The sequence below is a fragment of the Anolis carolinensis genome, chromosome 2 (genome assembly GCF_035594765.1).
Source record: "Anolis carolinensis isolate JA03-04 chromosome 2, rAnoCar3.1.pri, whole genome shotgun sequence".
In the NCBI taxonomy this organism is placed as follows: domain Eukaryota; kingdom Metazoa; phylum Chordata; class Lepidosauria; order Squamata; family Dactyloidae; genus Anolis; species Anolis carolinensis.
This window is the reverse complement of record NC_085842.1, coordinates 67,569,900-67,588,210: the sequence shown is the minus strand read 5'-3', so window position 1 is coordinate 67,588,210 and position 18,311 is coordinate 67,569,900. Positions and strand designations below refer to the sequence as shown.

Here is an 18,311-nt window from a genome sequence, read left to right as displayed (position 1 = left end):
GACTGTATCCTCGCCAGGCTTCTCCCCCACTGAGTCTGGGGCCTCCTTACCGGGCTCCATCCTTGTTGCCTCGGCCTGCCTCCAAGTCACCTCCACTTTCTTTTCTTTTCCCATTTTCCTCCTTCTCCTCTCCGCCTCCTTCGCTGCGCCGCTCTCAGGAACACATCCTCCACCCACGCAGCCTGCAGCAAAGGGAACATGCCTCCTTTCTCGACTCAGTTGCCACGGAAGAAGAGGGGCTCGGATGGGGTCCCAAAAGCAAAGGAGAAGGAGGAAGAGAAAGAAGAGACGGGGCTGCCCCGAAGCAGCAGCAGCCCCTGTCCCAATAGAAGAGCACCTCACTCCCTGCAATTCTTGCCTGGAGGAGCTGCTACAGGGGTCGCCCACCAACTTTTCAGTGCTCTTTGGATGCGGGGGAACTACAACCCCCATATGCCTGTATTCACAGTTGGCCATGTTGCAGGGAGAACTACAATTACCATCATGTTGGGTCAGTCGCCCTCAAACCTCACCAGTATTCAAAGTTAGACATATTGGGTATTTGTGCAGAGAGAACTACAATTACCATCATGTTGGTCAGCTCCCGCTCAAACCCCACCAGTTTTCAAAGTTGGTCATATAAACCACAGGGGAAAAAAACATTAAGAAGAAGAAAGAAGCAGCCAGGCTTCCAAGCAGCCAGGCTATTTAATGCAAATCAAGCTGATCAAACAAGGATTCCCCTAAATCAGATAGATAAAAAAATACACAAATCAGTGCTGGAGAGGCTGTCAGGAAATAGGATCATATCTTCATATGTGGTGGTCATGTAAAATTATGCAAAAGTTTTGGTAAATGACATTTAAAGAAATAAGAGCAATAATAAAAATAGAGATGGAGAGTACACCTAAATCAGCATTATTACTTATGCATGACAATATTCTCTCACAAGAGGAGAAAGAACTGGTTTCTAATTTGGTAACTGCAGCAAAATTGCGAATAGCAAAAAATTGGAAAGAAAAAAAGGAAATTCAATTAGAAGAATGGTATAGGGGAATCTGGAACATAGCTATTAATGATAAGCTGACTTGTAATATTAAAATGAAAAAGGGAATATCAAAACAAACAGATTTTTGGAAAATATGGGGAAAATTTATTGAGTATATTTTTAATGAGGGAAAGGGGTGCAAGCCAGCAACAGAGGCAATGAAATTTTGGACTTGTGAAACAATATGAGTTGGTTGGTGAAGGGGGGCACAAAATAAGGTGAGGAGAGAGGATATAACAACAACAACAATAATAACAATAAAAAAATAAAACATGTATAAGTAGATAAAAAAGTGTGTAGTAGAGAGATATGTAGTAAAGTTGTAATGGAAAAGTCCAAAACTGATAAGAAATATGTTTAAAAATGATTTTGGATTGGATTTTTCTTTATTGTTGGATTGTATATAATATGCTATGTTTAAGATACTGTAAAATGAGAAGAATATATACTTATACATTTTGATTGATAAATTAATAATATTAATTATAAAACATGTATAAGTAGATTAAAAAGTGTGTAGTAGAGAAATATGTAGTAAAGTTGTAATGGAAAAGTTAAAAACTGATAAGAAATATGCTTAAAGATGTTCTTGATTTTTTTTACTGTCGAATTGTATACAATATATGTTTAAGATATTGTAAAATGAGGAATGTAAACTTATACATTTTGACAGATAAATTAATTTTAAAAATACCAAAAAACAAAACAAATTCCCCTAGAAAGAAAGTAGCTAGGTTTCAAAGCAGCAAGGCTATTCAGTTGTACTCCAGATCACCAAACAAGGAATCCTCTAGGTAGGAAACAGCACGACTTTGAAGCTGTAAGGCTATTCAGAGCTATTCCACCTGGCCAACCAAGGAATCCCCTAGGTAGAAACTACTACTACTACTCGTACTAACGGTTACTTCTGATCTGTTGCATCTGCATGGTTAATTTCTTGACATAGCCTCAGGGTTCAACTCACATTTTTGGGTTCTCCCCCATGATCTTATAGCACTTTTAACTTCCTCCATTTTTACAAGTCTCACTTAGTGCACTTTTGACCAGCCCATTCTTATGTTTTTGTGACTGCGTTTTAACTTTGTCTTATTAATGGTTGTGATTTTATCGTATGTGTTTTTCATTTGCGCGTTTTCGGTATTTGAGATTATTGTATGTTCGTTTTGTATTTGTAAGCCGCCCCTAGTCCCCGTGGGGAGATGGAGGCAGATTATAAGAATAAAATTATTATTATTATTATTATTATTATTATTATTATTATTAATTAGAAAGTGGCTAGGCTTTGAAGCACCGAGACTATTCATTGCTATTCAACCTGGCCAACCAAGGATTTCACAAGGTAGAAAGCGGCCAGGCTTTGAAACCATGAGGCTACTCTGTCCCATTCAACCTGGCCAACCAAGGATGCCCCTAAGTAGAAAGCAGCCAGGTTTTTAAGCTGCAAGACTATTCAGTGCAATTCAAGCTGGCCAAACAAGGATTCCCCTACAAAGGAAGCAGCCAGGCTTCAAAGCTAAACAAGGACTCCCATAGGTATAACCACTTTTCTTATACCCTTCTAACATGCCAAATAAAGTATTTTTGATGAGTCATATCTTCTCATGATTTTTCCATACTGCAAGTTGTTTCTGGTTTGAGATAACCAGCTGTCTACAAAGACTTTACCCAGGGGATGCCCGGATGTGTTACAATCCTGCTGGGAAGCTTCTCTCATGTCCCCGCATAGACCAATCTCCTTGTTGTGCCATCGTGGGGCTGTCCTTGAAAATGGCTCGGAAGTTCCAACTGGTCCAACGAGCGGCAGCCAGGATGTTAACTGGGGCCCCTTATTTGGGCTCGGAAAGTAAATGGCAGCCAGTGGAGCTCCTTGAACAGGAGAGAGGTCAACCCTCCTGTTCAAGGAGCTCCACTGGCTGCCATTTACTTTCCGAGCCCAATTTAAGGTGCAGGTGCTTACCTACAAAGCCCTGAACGGTTTGGGACCATCCTACCTCCGTGACCGCATCTCCATCTACGAACCCACGCGTTCACTTCGGTCATCTGGAGAGGCCCTGCTCGTGATCCCGCCTGCATCGCAAGCGCGGTTGGTGGGGACACGAGACAGGGCCTTCTCTGTGGTGGCCCCCCAACTCTGGAACACCTTCCCCAAGGATCTCAGACAGGCCCCTACATTGGCAGTCTTCAGAAAGAACTCGAAGACCTGGCTGTTCCAATGTGCCTTCCCAGATTAATAGGAAATCTCCAACACCAAGTCCCATAAGCACTTTATTAGAACTAAGATTGTATATCGCACTCTGCACTTGCCCTATAAGCCTAATATATCACCTGTCACAACAGCACTTTTAATCTTGTACCCATTACTCTGGCCCGGCCCAGTTTTATTGTGTTTTAGCGTATTGTTTATTGCTTGTTGTTTATACTGTTTTAATTGTTTTTAATTTGCCTTTTGTTTTGTATTGTTATATTGTGTGTTGAGGCCTTGGCCTTTGTAAGCCGCATCGAGTCCTTCGGGAGATGCTAGCGGGGTACAAATAAAGTATAATAATAATAATAATAATAATAATAATAATAATCCTGCACAGAATTATGGAAAAAATAGGCCTATTTATGATCCCACAGCAAGCTGGTTTCAGGAAAGGCAAAAGCTGCATATCACAAGTGTTGAACTTGACCCAGTACATAGAAAATGGTTTTGAAAGACAGCAGATTACAGGAGCTGTCTTCATAGACCTGTCAGCAGCTTATGATACTGTAAATCATCACCTCCTCCTGAAAAAAATGTATAATATTGTAAAGGATTACCACGTCACCCGCTTCATCTGCTACAAAACAAGAGCTTTTTTGTTGAGTTCCAGGGTCAGAGAAGCAGATGGTGAAAACAGAAGAATGGTCTGCCTCGGGAGCATGCTTGCTTCATCAAAGTTTAACATTTACACAAATGATCAGCCACTGCCAGAAGGGACAGAGAGTTTCATCTATGCTGATGATTGAGCCATCACCGCTCAAGCAAGGAGCTTTGAAATGGTTGAACAGAAGCTCTCTGAAGCTTTAGGTGCTCTTACTGTCTATTACAGGGAAAACCAGCTGATTCCTAATCCATATAAAATGCAGAGGTGTGCTTTTCATCTGAAGAACAGACAAGCATCTTGAGCTCTGAGGATTACCTGGGAAGCAATCCCACTGGAGCATTGCAGCACACTAAAATACCTGGGAATCACTCTGGACCATGCTTTGACCATACAAGACCATACAAGAAGTACTGCTTGACTATCAAGCAAAAAGTGGATGCTAGAAATAATATATGAAAGCTGACTGGCACAACCTGGGGATCACAACCAGATATAGTGAAGACATCTGCTCTTGCACTTTGCTACTCTGCTGCTTAGTATACATGGCCAGTATGGAATACACCTCATTACGTTAAAACAGTGGATGTGACTCTTAATGAGACATGCCACATTATCACAGGATGTCTACACCCTACACTGCTGGATAAATTATACTGTTTAATTAGTATTGCACCCATCTGATATTCTCCAGGAAGTAGCAGCCAGAAATGAAAGGACCAAGGCATTGACATCTCTGGCCCATCCTCTGTTCAGATATCAGCCAGTGTGACAAAGTCTTGAATCAAGAAATAGCATCTTAAGATCTACAGAGATACTCGCAGGAACACCTGAGCAAGCGAGAGTCCAAAAGTGGCAGGTAACAACCAGGAACCACAATTAGTGGCTGATACCAGATGAGAAACTTCCTCCTGGGCACACAGAAGACTGGGAGACTTGGAAGGCGCTGAACAGACTGCACTCTGATACCATGAGGTGCAGAGCCAATCTTAAGAAATTTGGGCTATAAAGTGGAGTCCACGGACATGTGAGTGGGAAGAGGAAACCACAGACCACTTAGTACAATGCAGTCTGAGCCACACCACATGCACAATGGAGGACCTTCTTACAGTGACAACTTGAAGAGGCCAGCTTCTGGTCAAAGGAAATTTTGCATGATGACAAGTTTTTAACTTTGTGTTTTTTTATACATTATAACTGTATTCTCAATTTGCTTCTGGCATGATAAATAAATGATATATCCAAAATACAACAGTCTCCGTTTAGTCATCGTTGTTTCCAGGGAGAGCTCAAGCTTGAATTGCTCTTGTTGCCTACAAGTAATTCTGGATTTAAAAGAAGCAATCTGTGATTTTTCCTGATTTGCACAATCAAAAACTTTGCTACAATCTATAAAGCACAATTCTCCTTGTTCCTGCATATAGAGAAATAAGGCTTCTCCGTCTGTTTTCAATTATATAGTCTGTTTGATTTTTACATTGGCCATCAGGTGATGTCCACGTATAAAATCTCTTTGGTTCCTTTATGTGTCTGGGAGGAACAAACTGTTAGCCTTGCAAAATTTTATGTGGCACTCGTGCTTCATTTCTTGATCATGGACCAATTCTTCTTAGATTCTCATTTCCTGAGTAAAACACTGTAATTATCAAAATGACTCATTCGAACCCAAGTACAGTATTGTAATGTTTATACATTCAATTTCTTGTTTTACTTCTGATTTATGCTCCCATGTTCCTGTAATATGTGTTGTGCAGCTTCAGATTGTCCCTTAATCTCTGAACAAGTCAATAGCTGAACGTCTTTTTATCTTACATACAATTGCATCCTTCACCATAGTGTTACTCATGTTTCTTTTCTGCTCTTCCCCAATAGCTTGTTGAGTACCTGCCAATCTTGTTTCATTTTGGATTGTCTCATACTAAGTTTTTTTTTGTGGTGTAAGACATTCAAAACTGATTTACCATGCCTCCTTCTGCACATTACTGACAAGTGTTAACTATGGTTTCACTGCCATTATTCCTGATAAATCCTTTGCCAATTTCACACACATACAACTGCTGCCCAATAGGTATTTAGCTCATTTAGTCTGGCCCCTCAGCCAAAGTCTTTCTGACTTGGGAGACCCTACATAGTTTTTTCCCTCACAGGAACAGGCAAACACAGCACCATGGAAAGACAGTGCTATAAAAGTAATGCTCTGGTAAGGCAGTTTTACTATTCTAGTGTTAATGAAGACAGGGACATTATTCCCCCTCCACCCAGGTTGTCTCAAGGCAATCTCCTTTTCAGGCAAAGCCTTTGGAGGTCTTGCTAAAGGCCATCATTAGAATGAGACTTGCTTATTTACTATGTTTACTTATATGTCTTGTTCTTTCGTTTATGATAAAATTGTAGTGTATTGGAGATCTAGTTTACTTACAATAGAGATAAGAGATAATTTACAATAATCAAGATAATTTAATTGTTAATTAACATTTATGGAGTCCATAAAATACTTTAAAGTGCTATTACCAATCAATAACAAGAAAGAATGGTTGCTTACCTGTAATCATGTTTTTTTGAGTGGTCATCTGTGAAATTAGCACATGTGATAAAAGGGGTATCTATAGAAATATTCATATCTGACCTCACCAATCACTTGCTGTAGCTTTTAGAGTCTATGGAAGTTCGTAACTGAACAACTTTAACTAATGAATGCAGTTTGCTGCTAAAATGCCTTGTATCTCATGGACCAAACCAATACCAACTTCTACTGTAAAATATAGTAAAATATCCTTGTTTACAATATTATCGATTGCTGGTGCAACAAAACGGTCCATAAATTACTCTACATAGTAAAATGGGGACAATAATTATAACACTAGCCCACTTTCAATCCATTTATTGCCTCTTATTGACCATATAATGGCAATCTGAAGGGCAATGGCACCTTCTATCTTATGCCAGGAGAAAGATGAAAAATTCAAGAAAGAATAAACAAGAGAATACACAAAACAGGAAAAATAAAAAGTAATTGTATTTAGAACAACTCTCAAGAACTACAGATTGGCAACCTAAAATATAAAACAAAACAAACATGTTAAATTTTTAAGCATGGCAAAATTATAGTAAGAGGCAATACAGAAAGAATGTTTTCTTTGCATTTTCTGCCAAGAGATGTATTGAATGTATACAATTTTGATACAGGTGGTTACAAGGTAATCTTTGTATAGCCATACTTCTTTCTTCATGCCGAGATAATTTCATATTTTATTTTAATTTGCATATTTCAGCATTGAGTAGGCAACGGTTCACTGTGTTATGTTTTTTAAAAATATGATTAAAGGTAGTTTCATCAATTGATTATTCTTCCAATCAACTGTCATTTTACATTTAAACCCTCCAGCAGATGGCAGCATGAACTTACCAACAGGCTGTTTTTTTCTTTTTGTACATATTATTTTTGACAGTAAAATATTAGTTGTGACTGGGGATGTAAAGAGCTAATAAAACTTGCAAAAAGAGGACTTTATTTACCCTGGTGGAATCTTTTTACTTTAGTATACATTTTTAAAAGTCTGTTTTAAAATCAGATTACTATTCAGTATGGTAGGTTACTGTTCAAGGAAAAATATTTTCAATCTCTCATTGGATTCATGAAAGTAATCCAATGATTGTTTTAATCCTGGCCCTTTTCTGGGCTGTCTGGAGCTTTAATACAGGGCCAGGACTCCTGGCATTACTCATCTATCATTTCCAGCATTCCTCACCATTGACTCTGGTGACCAGGGCTTATGGGATTTGTAGTACAACATCTGGAAGGAAGCACTTTGCACATTCATTTTAAATATAAATAATTGACATCTTGAATACTTCACCAGTACAGACTGTGAATGGATGGATTTATTTTGTCCAAGCTTCTATTAAAGCTGTCACTTTTAAAGTCCCTCAGAGAAAACATTCTGACTTAGAGGTAACTCAATTATAAATAACTGGTCAATATCTCACTTGCCAAATCAGCCTGAGCTGATAAAAACCACTCCTGGCTTCCAGTTCTTCCTGCAGATCTTGCATATTGAAAAGAGCTGCCTCTTTTCCTCATAACATAAGAGGCTATGCTGTGGGTTTTGTTAAGGAACTGCTTTTGTTAAGGAACTAAATATGTCAAATGCCGTATTCTGGTGTATGAAAGGTACTGGGCAGCAGCAGTGTGTGTGTAATGGCAGAGGCTTAATCTGAAAGCATTAGTATTGGGCAGGAAAAGGAAATGGTAAACCATTCCCGAATACATTTTACCTTGAAAACCCTGACAGTGATGGCGAACCTTTTAGAGATTGAATGCCCAAACTGGGGGGGGGGGGGGGGAGGGGTGAGTTGTGGACATGCGAGAGGGCAGGGGTGAGCGAGCAGGGGGAGGGATGGCAAGTGGAGGCATTTCATGACTCTTCTGGTACGTGTCCCATAGATTCGCCACCACTGCCCTATAATGAGACAGCCCAAAATGAAGGAAGAGATCATGTTTTAAGACGAGGCTCCCAGATCTGAAGATTTTCAAACAACCACTGGGAGAAAGCAAAACACTCGTCCAAATAACACTATCTAATCACACATCTGGATCCAAACTGGAAGGCCTTTCAACAGCAGACATGCTCAGACATGAAAAAGTCTGACACTGTACAAAACATACAGTAAGCATGTGAAATGAGAACCAAGTGACAGACATCAACAACAACCACTTACCTGTAGCATGAATGGACAATGCCTTTTCAACAAAAATATCTTGCCATGAAGAAAAAAAAAGGGGGGGGGGACGACAATCCAATCCACAACAGAATGAACTATGATGAAATCCCAAATGTGTGGACCTGTATAATGTAGGTGACTTGTGATTGCTGCTACTTATTTTGGTGTCCTACAATTCTTTATGGATTCCACTGATCTGTTATTTTAATGAATAGATCTAGGCTGTTATTTGTACTTAATCCTAAAACTTTTATTTTTTTTAATTGTAATTACAGTTCAACTACTGTGATTAAGTTTGGAGACTTTAAAAATCATATTTTACATGAAATATCAAATGTCAAATTGCTGGCAAGAATTTGATTAAAAAACCTGAAGGATCCATCTTTACATATTAGGCAAGAAGTTATGAAAAAACCCATTATGTTTAATCTATTGAAACTCTTTAAGAAAAGTTTAAGGTGGTAGGCAAAAAAATGTAATCAGAACATATATTACTTTTTAATAAATGAAGAGTACAGTTCCCCAACATTTTGTCAAGTTGTTGTAATTTCAGTAGTTAGCATCCTAATAGTGCAGTCCTGTTCATATTTACTGAAAAGCATATCCTCTTTATTCAGTGGGAAATCCAGGTAATTGTGTACAGGAATGCTTTTGTAAATAGTTCCACTGACCAAATGTGGTTTCTGCATTAAGTCATATTTCTCTTATTCTTAATATTCAGCTTCCAAAATGAAGCAATTTAAATAAATTATACGAGCGAAATACAAAATAATTATCCTGTTTAAACCCTGTACAGTAATGTTCTAAGGAGTAAAATTAGACTAATATCTTTTTTAAAAGATAAAAGTAAAATCACCTATTTTGTATTCGTTATTTCAGCATAATGGCTGCAACACAATGACTCCTGTAGCACCCAGCAAAACATGTACAAATTAATGTTGACACTATTTTATTTCCCTACTTTTTCAGTAAACATGTAAAATATTCAAAATATGCATTTTGGCAACATTTTAATAATTTTACTGCTTGCACCGAGGTCAGAATTTATATTGCATGGAAAGTAAGTAGTAACAGTAGAAGGAAACCTTTCAGTGCACTGAATTGCAAGTTAAAGGCATGGCATTAGCAGGAAGTAGCTCAAATAAAATATTTCAGTGTTTTTAAAACTTTCAATGAAAATTTGGCCCAAAACTACCAATTTTATTGGCATTTTCTCAACCAAGGGTACAGAGCCAGAGATGTCCTTCACACTAACAGAAGAAAGGGCTAAGGTTTTTTGAGATGTAACAGTGCTGCCAGAGTTTGGAGTACTAGTGGATATAGTTACACAGACAGTTGTATTCGGGAGTAAATGAGAATGCAGCCAAATACATTGTATCTCAATAATGTACAATTTCTTTGGGCATCTTCTTAGAAAAATGATTATGAACTAAAGCTTTATATTCAGTTTACAATTCAAATTTATTATTTTAATCATAATAAATTAACCCCATTAAAATCTTAATAATTAACACTCAATTATCATGAAGGTGTCTTCTGTGAACACAGTGAACAAGTGACAATTTTGATAGCTTGTTTAGTATGGAGTTATACCTCTAAATTTTCCAAGTTTCCCTGAATGTCTTTAACAATATCTGCAATAACTGCTCGGCCTTTGTTTGGAATCCTAGCTCTTGAGGAGGGCATCCAATAGTGCCCCTATGTACAAATGGCATATTATGACAGCAGTGAATGTTGTGGTCCGAACAACTGTCGAGAAGGCAAAGTTGAATCCCCCCCCCAAATGAATAAGCTGTCCCAAGCTCAGAACAATGATAGATGCAACTAAAAATACTCAAATGCAACCCCCCCCCCCAAAAAAAACAACTATCTGATATTGGAGAACACCATTACACATACAATTCCTGGCCGCAGACTCAGTTCGTGGCTTCATAAAAATAACAGTTCTAACAAAGTCGGTCATTGATTGGGATTTATCGGTTTCACTTTTTTTCTGGAGCAGTCTTCTAAGATTTTATGACAAATGAGTTAGAAAATGCACTATGATCTATTTGTCTGCAAGGAGATTCAGCACTGCCAACCATCTCCTTTCAAAGGATTGTTTAGATTGTATCTGTGTACTGCGAGAATGCACACTGCAAATAGCCACAATAAATATGCATTTCTTCATAAAGGCAAGAATCTATCTGTATTTTAAGATTGTTGCTGACCTGATAGCAATACTGTTATCTATGTAAGCTTACTCTGTAGGTCTGGTTCCCATATGCCTGTACATTGTTTGTTTTCTCAACACTTTGTGAACAAACTATTAAAAATCATGTCTGAGGTGATAAGGAAGTCCCACCTGTAATGTTTCACTCACACTTGCAAGTAGTCACCCGATGATTCATATCAAGTCACAAAGTAATGCAACACTTACATTTAGTGTCAGGCTTTGATAACCTTCTTAAACACATTATAGATCTCCTGCATTCAGTTTTTTATGAGAGGTCAAAACTGGGCACTTTATGAGCAGAGACATCTATGGTGTAATATGCATTAAAAACAGTAGTATAGAGGTTATATCTACCAGCAGGACATTTGAAATAGTTGGTCAAGTACCTCTCTCAGCCATTGAGACATATATAGAATATCACAGGATTATAGTTGCTTTACATTCCAAATTACACACTGGCAGTTACAGTACTGTGGTCAAAAGGTACAAATATAATAGTGGCTGAGCTGATATTGTCACAAAAATACTTTAAAAAGTGCTTCTTACTCCATATATGGAATGCAGATACTGTACAGGTAAAACACAGAAGATCTCTGTGAAGTTCTTGTCAGACATTGCTTTCTAATTCTTGGTCATTCTTCCAAGAGTCTGTTTGTTCCATGTGGTCACAGTCAATGCTGATTTCACTGGTGTCCATACTGCAGTCAGATCCACTGTCTGACTGGTCCATTTGCTCAAGTTTTGACTCTTGACGTGATATTCTGTTCCTATTTGAGGATGTTAGTAAAGGTCCCTCAGAGTCAAGTCCTTCGCCTGATGCACAAAAGACAGATTCTTTGGCTTGACGGATACAGTTGAGCCACTGCTGTTTGTTAAAGGTATCATTTGCTTGTAATGAATGGGACTGGCTCTGAGATCCATTTTTGAAACTGACTCTGAAAAAGTTTTTAACTGAAAGAAACCAGATCTGTTAGCAAACAGGCAAGGATTGTAAAGATGTATTTTAAAAATAACATCCTGAAATACATGACTTTTGTTTGTATCTTCACATCAAGTACTAAGGACCTAAATGCTGCATGATCTACAAAGATATTCTGCACATAGTCCCAATGTTTCTTTTCTGTGCCAAATCACCCTAGAGTATTAAGTGGTGGGACTCATTCAAGCATAGGGTTCCAAAGTTTTTAAAGATTTGCACTAACTGAAAAAAATGACACATTTTCATTCAAAAAATCAATTAAACAAAAACCCAAAATTCATAGATTCCAAAATTTGATAATAAATAATCGAATAGGTTCTTACTTCTCTCATTGTTGCTAAATGCACCACGTATGGATCCACCTAATCGCACCTCTCCATCTTGCAAATCCTCCAGCACAAGATCCTTCACCGGGATGGGTTGGCGATACAATTGGTAACAGAGCTGTTCATTTTGTGTAACTGTCCGAGTAATCACTAGCACTTCTTGGAAGAGAAAGACATGCAATTTCTGATAGCAAAAGGAAAAAAAGAAATGGTCACTTTAAAATTTATATCTACATTTCTTAGTATATACAAAGAAAAAAGAATAACTAATTTCAGAAACTAGTCCCTCGGGAGAGTTAAGTAGTAGGGACATGAATACAGGAACATGTTTTCCACATGTTTGAACTGCAATGTATGAACTACAAATTTCTCATCTGTGAACTGAGAAATTGAGGAACTGTATCATAAAGATTTTTTTTCAGAAGGAATATAACAAATATTGCTTTAAAAGCAATAATCATCAGGAAAATAGTGCAATATCTTAGCTCTTTATTAATAGTGTCCTCCTTCCGATCAAGCGTACACATGAAGATAATCTCTCCCCAGTGTATTGTTTCATTGATTTATCTGGTACAAACTGTGATCCATAACAGAACTCTTTGGAAAAGAGTATGAGTTCTCTGGAAGAAGCACCCACAACCAAAGACATTGTTTTGATCTATGTTGGATTTCCCCAATATAATATTTTTACTATGCCAGTACAGTAATAGTACACAAGTAGCAGAAACCCCATGGAGACCACATGGCTGAGATTGCGCAAAGAAGCATAACTGCCATTTTAAAATATTTCAAATCAAGAGGTGGACACTTCATACCTGCAGTTCTCAAACTATTTGAAGCTAAACCAGCAGCAAAACTTATGTATGGATCCCATCTAGGCCTCTTCTCCAATTTTTCCGCCCTAGAACTTGTACAGTCCAAATTTCTAAGATCCGCCCTGAAATTACCAAAATATGTCTCCAGTGCCATTCTGCGACTAGAGATAGGCTTCATTAAAGTGGAGGCCAGGGTGTGGGTGGTCATACTCAACGACTGGCTCAGAATCTCTCTCTCTCCCACTAACAATGAAGGATGACTTCTAGTCCATATGGAAACAAGCAGTAGCAACTAAAATCTCGTCCCTGGGCTTTTATCCAGGGTTGTTACTCAGTATGGAACACGATCAAGCCAAAGCACTCATCAAACAACATATTTCGGATACATCGCCAATTGGATCTAGCCAGCGCCCCAACATTCATAGTCAACAAAGCCAGTAGACACCTCGCTTCTCCTATGGTATACTTAACAAATCTAGAGATATCCAATCATCGGATGGCCTTTACCCTGGCTCAATGTCATGCCTTTCCATCAGCTGTACTCAAGAGTCAATATTGGAAGACCCCATACCCAGAGAGACTCTGCCCTGTGACTCTGGACATATAGAAACAAAAGAACATGTGCTCCTCCACTGCCTGTTTTACAGAGACATGCGAACTAGACTCATTTTGCCATTGCTATATAAACACCCAGGCCACTCGGGACAATTTTACACCACGCTATTGCTTTTAGATACCAACACTGTTATAATGTTGCCAAGTTTTGTCCAGCAACACTTAAAATCTGCCAGGTGATGACTGGTACCACAAGTTAGTACTCTAACTCATCCGTAAACTGAAATTGTAGATTTAGTGCTCCCATCTCCTAGTCCCCTAGACCTGTGACTGTAGTAAAGATTTGTTTGCTTGAAAGCAATGCTTACTTGTGATCTAATTGGCCTGGACAGCACCTCAAATTTCTATAAATTCTGCCTGAGGTCCCATGATGTACATAAAGAAGCAATAATAAATAATGTATGTGAAGATGGAGTTTGATAAAACTGTCTAGGCCAAAAGACCCATACTTTAAACACAGCCATGGGAAATACCTTGTTTCATAAGCATCTGCAATTCTAATCTCATGCAAATATTATGCAAATATAAAATTAAATGTCCTAAATAGAATATATGAATAGGAAATCAAATATGAGAAAGCTTAAGAGAGGATCAGAGGCAGCATGATAAGCTATTTTTTTAATTTCCAATTTCCAATTAAAGTATAAATTAACTATGAGAAACCACTATATTAGGCCTGCATAACCTATGGCCCTCCAGGTGTTTGGGGGGGGGGGGGGGTCATTGGCCAGCTTGTCCAATGGTCAGGAATTCTGGGAGCTAATGTCTAAAACATTTGGGAGGCCACAGATTGTGCAGGCCTGCCATAAAGAGACCCCTTGCAGCTATTTTCCCTACCTGCCCCCATCACCAATCCATTATAAACTACCCAGGCTTATACAAATTGAAGTTTTACATTTCCAAATTAGTGGATAACTTTTAATTATAAATTATATAAGCATAACCCTGAAAACAGCTGGAAAAAAGAAGCAATGTAGGATTTCTTGTTTTGAAAAATGAATTCCTTACCGCTCCCCTGTTGTTCTTTAGTTCACCATGACAACACACAACACGTGACTCATCTATCAGGGAGTCCTTCTGGCCTTCATCCAGATATATTAGCCTCTCTTTATAATACTGACATTCAGATTCACCTGTCTTCTTGTTAATTTCTGCCACTATGCCTTGGACAATATTAATCTGTGAAAAAGACCATTATAAGTAAGTCATAATTTTCCAAAACAATTTCACTGATGGTTCTCCTAGCTTTTTTATTGAAAAAAAACCTTGAAAGTGAACAGAACTTTTTTCTTCTGCATATTGGTAGAAGGAATACTATATAGGGTCTAAATGCTCTTAAAGATCCAGGAATGGGTGCTGTAGACTATGTTTCAGAGAAAAAACTGGCAAAACTACGTCAGAGTATTCCTTGCCTAAAAAAACACTATGAAATCCATAGAATCCACCACAAACCAATAGGTGATTGGAAGGAACATACATATACAAACTACAAACTACAATTTTGTTTTTTGGTTGAAGTTTTCAAACTACTCCCCATGTCATATTTCAGCACATGATCCATCCATCCAATACATGTGCAGAAATTCTATACCAAGTGTGTCAAGCTCATTTTCACTGGAAGCCACATCAGCCTTATGGTCGCCCTCAAAGGGCTGTTGAATCCATGGCTTGAGAGTCATTTTTTTATATAGTGGTTGATGGTCTTTAGCTTTGCCCAGTTTGAGTCACCAGATGGTATTGAATGACAGATCCCATCACTTTTTATTATCTGCCATGTGGACTGGGGATAATTGGACTTGCAATCCAACAGCACTTGTAGCTCTGAGGTTGAAGAAAAGTTAAGGGCATTTTAAAGAAATGTGACTGTTATAGACAAAAAACTAGGTGGAGCACCTTTTATGCATTGCTCTGTTAAATATAATTTAGATGAAATCAATAAACACATACAGCTTCTTCAAGGTGCTGTTGGTCTGGATGATCATTTGGTGTATGTCGCAGGATTTCTCTGAGTAGCAATGGGTATTTCACCAGACGGCTTCTTGGGATGTCAAGGAAGTTCCAGAGGTCCAGTTTGCGACTGAAAGGTGACTCTAGACAACGCTGCAGGAAATCTTGTACTCGATGATCCTGTTTCTTATGGTCCAATAATGCCTTGGCAGCTACCTGGTTGCTGCAATAGCTGTCGTAGGAATTCAGGCAAGGCAACTAAAGAGGGGAAAATGAAAGTAATTTCTGGGTCATTTATTTGGCGAGAATTTCTAATATGTATATACTTTCTTGCACTTTCTTTCTCTCTCTCTCTCTTACACACAAGACATGCACAGATATATACATTTTTTTGAAAAATGTATCCTCACATCAATTGTTTTCAACAAATAAAGCTGATGCACAGTAGTTCTATTTTGATATTCAAGACTTTGTATTCAAGACTATATGGGTATACTAAAAGCTTGGTTTTGCTACTTAAAACTTTGGTTTTGCTACTTACTCCTATCAAATAGTGTAATGTCACAGACACAAGCTGCAAGAATTAGAATGAGTGCAATATTTCATTGCTTAGAAAAAATATATTTTTGTGCCATGCTTGAATTGCCTGAGTAGTAAGAACACTACATTTATGCAGCGAGTATCAATGTGTTAGGAACATCCGTCACTGCCAGATGCACAACTGCAAAAATGGCACAGAAATGGGTGCTTAGATATTTTTGGCACATGTTTGGAAGAGTGCAGAAGATGCTAAGTGTGCCACCTAGGGAAGTTTCTTTTGGCCTTCCCTATGTGATATAAATATGGCTTTGATAAAGAGTTGCACTAGGTGATTCTAAACAAATATTCTTAATAGATTTGTGAATCCTAACATCACGATTATTTTAACATATGCACAGTGTACCTTCTAGCTACCTATCAACTTATCGTGACCCCATGACATTCACAGAGTTTCCTTAGGCAAGGCATGCTCAGAGGTGGTTTGTCCAGTTCTTTCCTTTGAAATATAGCCCACAGCACCTGGTAATCTCCCTCCCAATACTAACCACATCTGACTTTGTTTAACGTCCAAGATCAGACAGGATCTGGTGCCTTCAGGGTATCCTCCAAACTTTCTAACCATGGCAAATAGTTAGGGTTAGGGTTAGGGTTACAACATCTGATGAAAAATTTCCATACCCAGCTCACAAGGATATGACCAACTGAATCCGTAGATCCATCAGACTTCCTAATTTCTTTCAGTCTCCTGAGAAGGTCTATTGAAAATGTAGAAACAAAAGCGTTATGCAAAAATTCTGGGTTGTAAAAACATACAGACTTGTCAGGCTGCCTTCAATCCCATTTTGAAAGAAAGATGGGATATAAAATTAATAAAATAAAACAAATACATTTTATTGATTAGTCTATTGGCCGTATCAAAACATTTGATAAACACGTTTAACACATAAAACATAAAACCCACATTACAAACATAGTTAAAATAACAATAAAATCAGTTATGAGACTTTCAGTAGCTGGAGTTCAGCTTGAGACATCCGTATGTATACATGTCACTTATCTGATTTTGGGAAGCATTGAGGGAATGAGCATTTATTGTTAGGGAATTCTCCCAAATCAGCAGAGCATTCAAAAATACAAACAGGATACTTAATTGAGCAGTCAGCTCACAGCAAGCAGAAGGTGAGATTTGTGGCTGTAAAATAATTCTTGAGCTTATGAGGCAAAGATGCAGAGTCCAATCTTTAAAGTTTCAAAAAGGTTTGTTTAAAAAATGTAAGAACTACATTTCTTGATAGAAAAGAATTGGGTCTAAGCTTCTCTCTAACTTTATTTATTTCTAAGATTCAAAAAAGAGGAAAAGCCTCCAAACACTACATTTCTTCAAACACACAGAGTAGAGAGAGGTCTGCATGCAAAGGTGGAAAAATCAGACGTAAGACCATGAGGTTTCAGTTAGAAAATGGGAGGAGAAAGACAGAGAGAGAACAAATAGATACATGAACTGACATTCAGGAGCACGTGTGGAGGATTCCCTCAGCCTAGCCTGATGCTAACTAACTGTTCCTTATTGAGGACTGCAGTCCTAAGCAGTGTGACCCTGCGCAGCACCCAAGGGCCCCCTCCTAACTTTCACGCAACAACACTATCTCATATAGGTGTGCCGTATCTTAACTTTAATGTGCTTGTTCAGAGATGCATATTTCTACCCTATTCTATCCTCTACCCTCCCCCCCCCCCCCCAATCCAGACATATAATGATTACAGACACACTGGGACCTCTGGAAGACCCCTGCAGACTTCAGCACTGATGCTATCATTAATGTGTCTGGCTATGGAGATCTTCTCCAGTCCTGCATGATCATGTTGAAGAGCAGAATGTTTGCATGAGGAAGTTCTGGGGCTTTAAAGTAAATAGGAGCTGACTGCAGCATAACAGCTGCATGTGGATCTTTATGCTATTATTATGTTGAACTGAGACCATCACCTTTATCTACCTGCTTAGCACAGTCTGGTCATGATAATGCTGCCGAATGATGCAACACTCATTCCATGTCAAAAAAATGAGTAAGCCAGACCACACCAAAGGATATGTCACATAAATGTCAAACTTAGAAAGCCATATTTCCTTGTGTATCTATTTTTGCTTAAAAGCTGCTATGCTGCCTCTGGTTTTGAGCAGAACAGTAGAGCTGTTGTGGAAGCATGAGTCAAATGTTCCTCAGGAACACAGCGTTGCCAAATTGCCCTCTTCCAAGCAGTGGCCATGTCCAAAAAGGCAA

The 18,311-nt window shown here is 38.4% G+C and overlaps 1 protein-coding gene across 4 annotated transcripts in view; it reads right to left on the bottom strand.

The window, feature by feature from the left end:
• Positions 1-6,871: 6,871 nt before the first annotated feature.
• The window catches only part of arhgef3 (Rho guanine nucleotide exchange factor 3), a 180,684-nt gene continuing 169,244 nt past the window's right edge, over positions 6,872-18,311 (bottom strand). For all 4 annotated transcript variants that reach the window (XM_062969887.1, XM_008105254.3, XM_003217710.4 and 1 more), the window contains 5 exons: positions 16,711-16,787; positions 15,493-15,750; positions 14,554-14,724; positions 12,113-12,299; positions 6,872-11,761 (listed from right to left, as the gene is read on the bottom strand). In XM_062969887.1, coding sequence (XP_062825957.1) covers positions 11,418-11,761; positions 12,113-12,299; positions 14,554-14,724; positions 15,493-15,750; positions 16,711-16,787 — 1,037 coding nt within the window. In that variant the 3' untranslated portion in view covers positions 6,872-11,417. The remainder of the gene's footprint in view (positions 11,762-12,112; positions 12,300-14,553; positions 14,725-15,492; positions 15,751-16,710; positions 16,788-18,311) is intronic.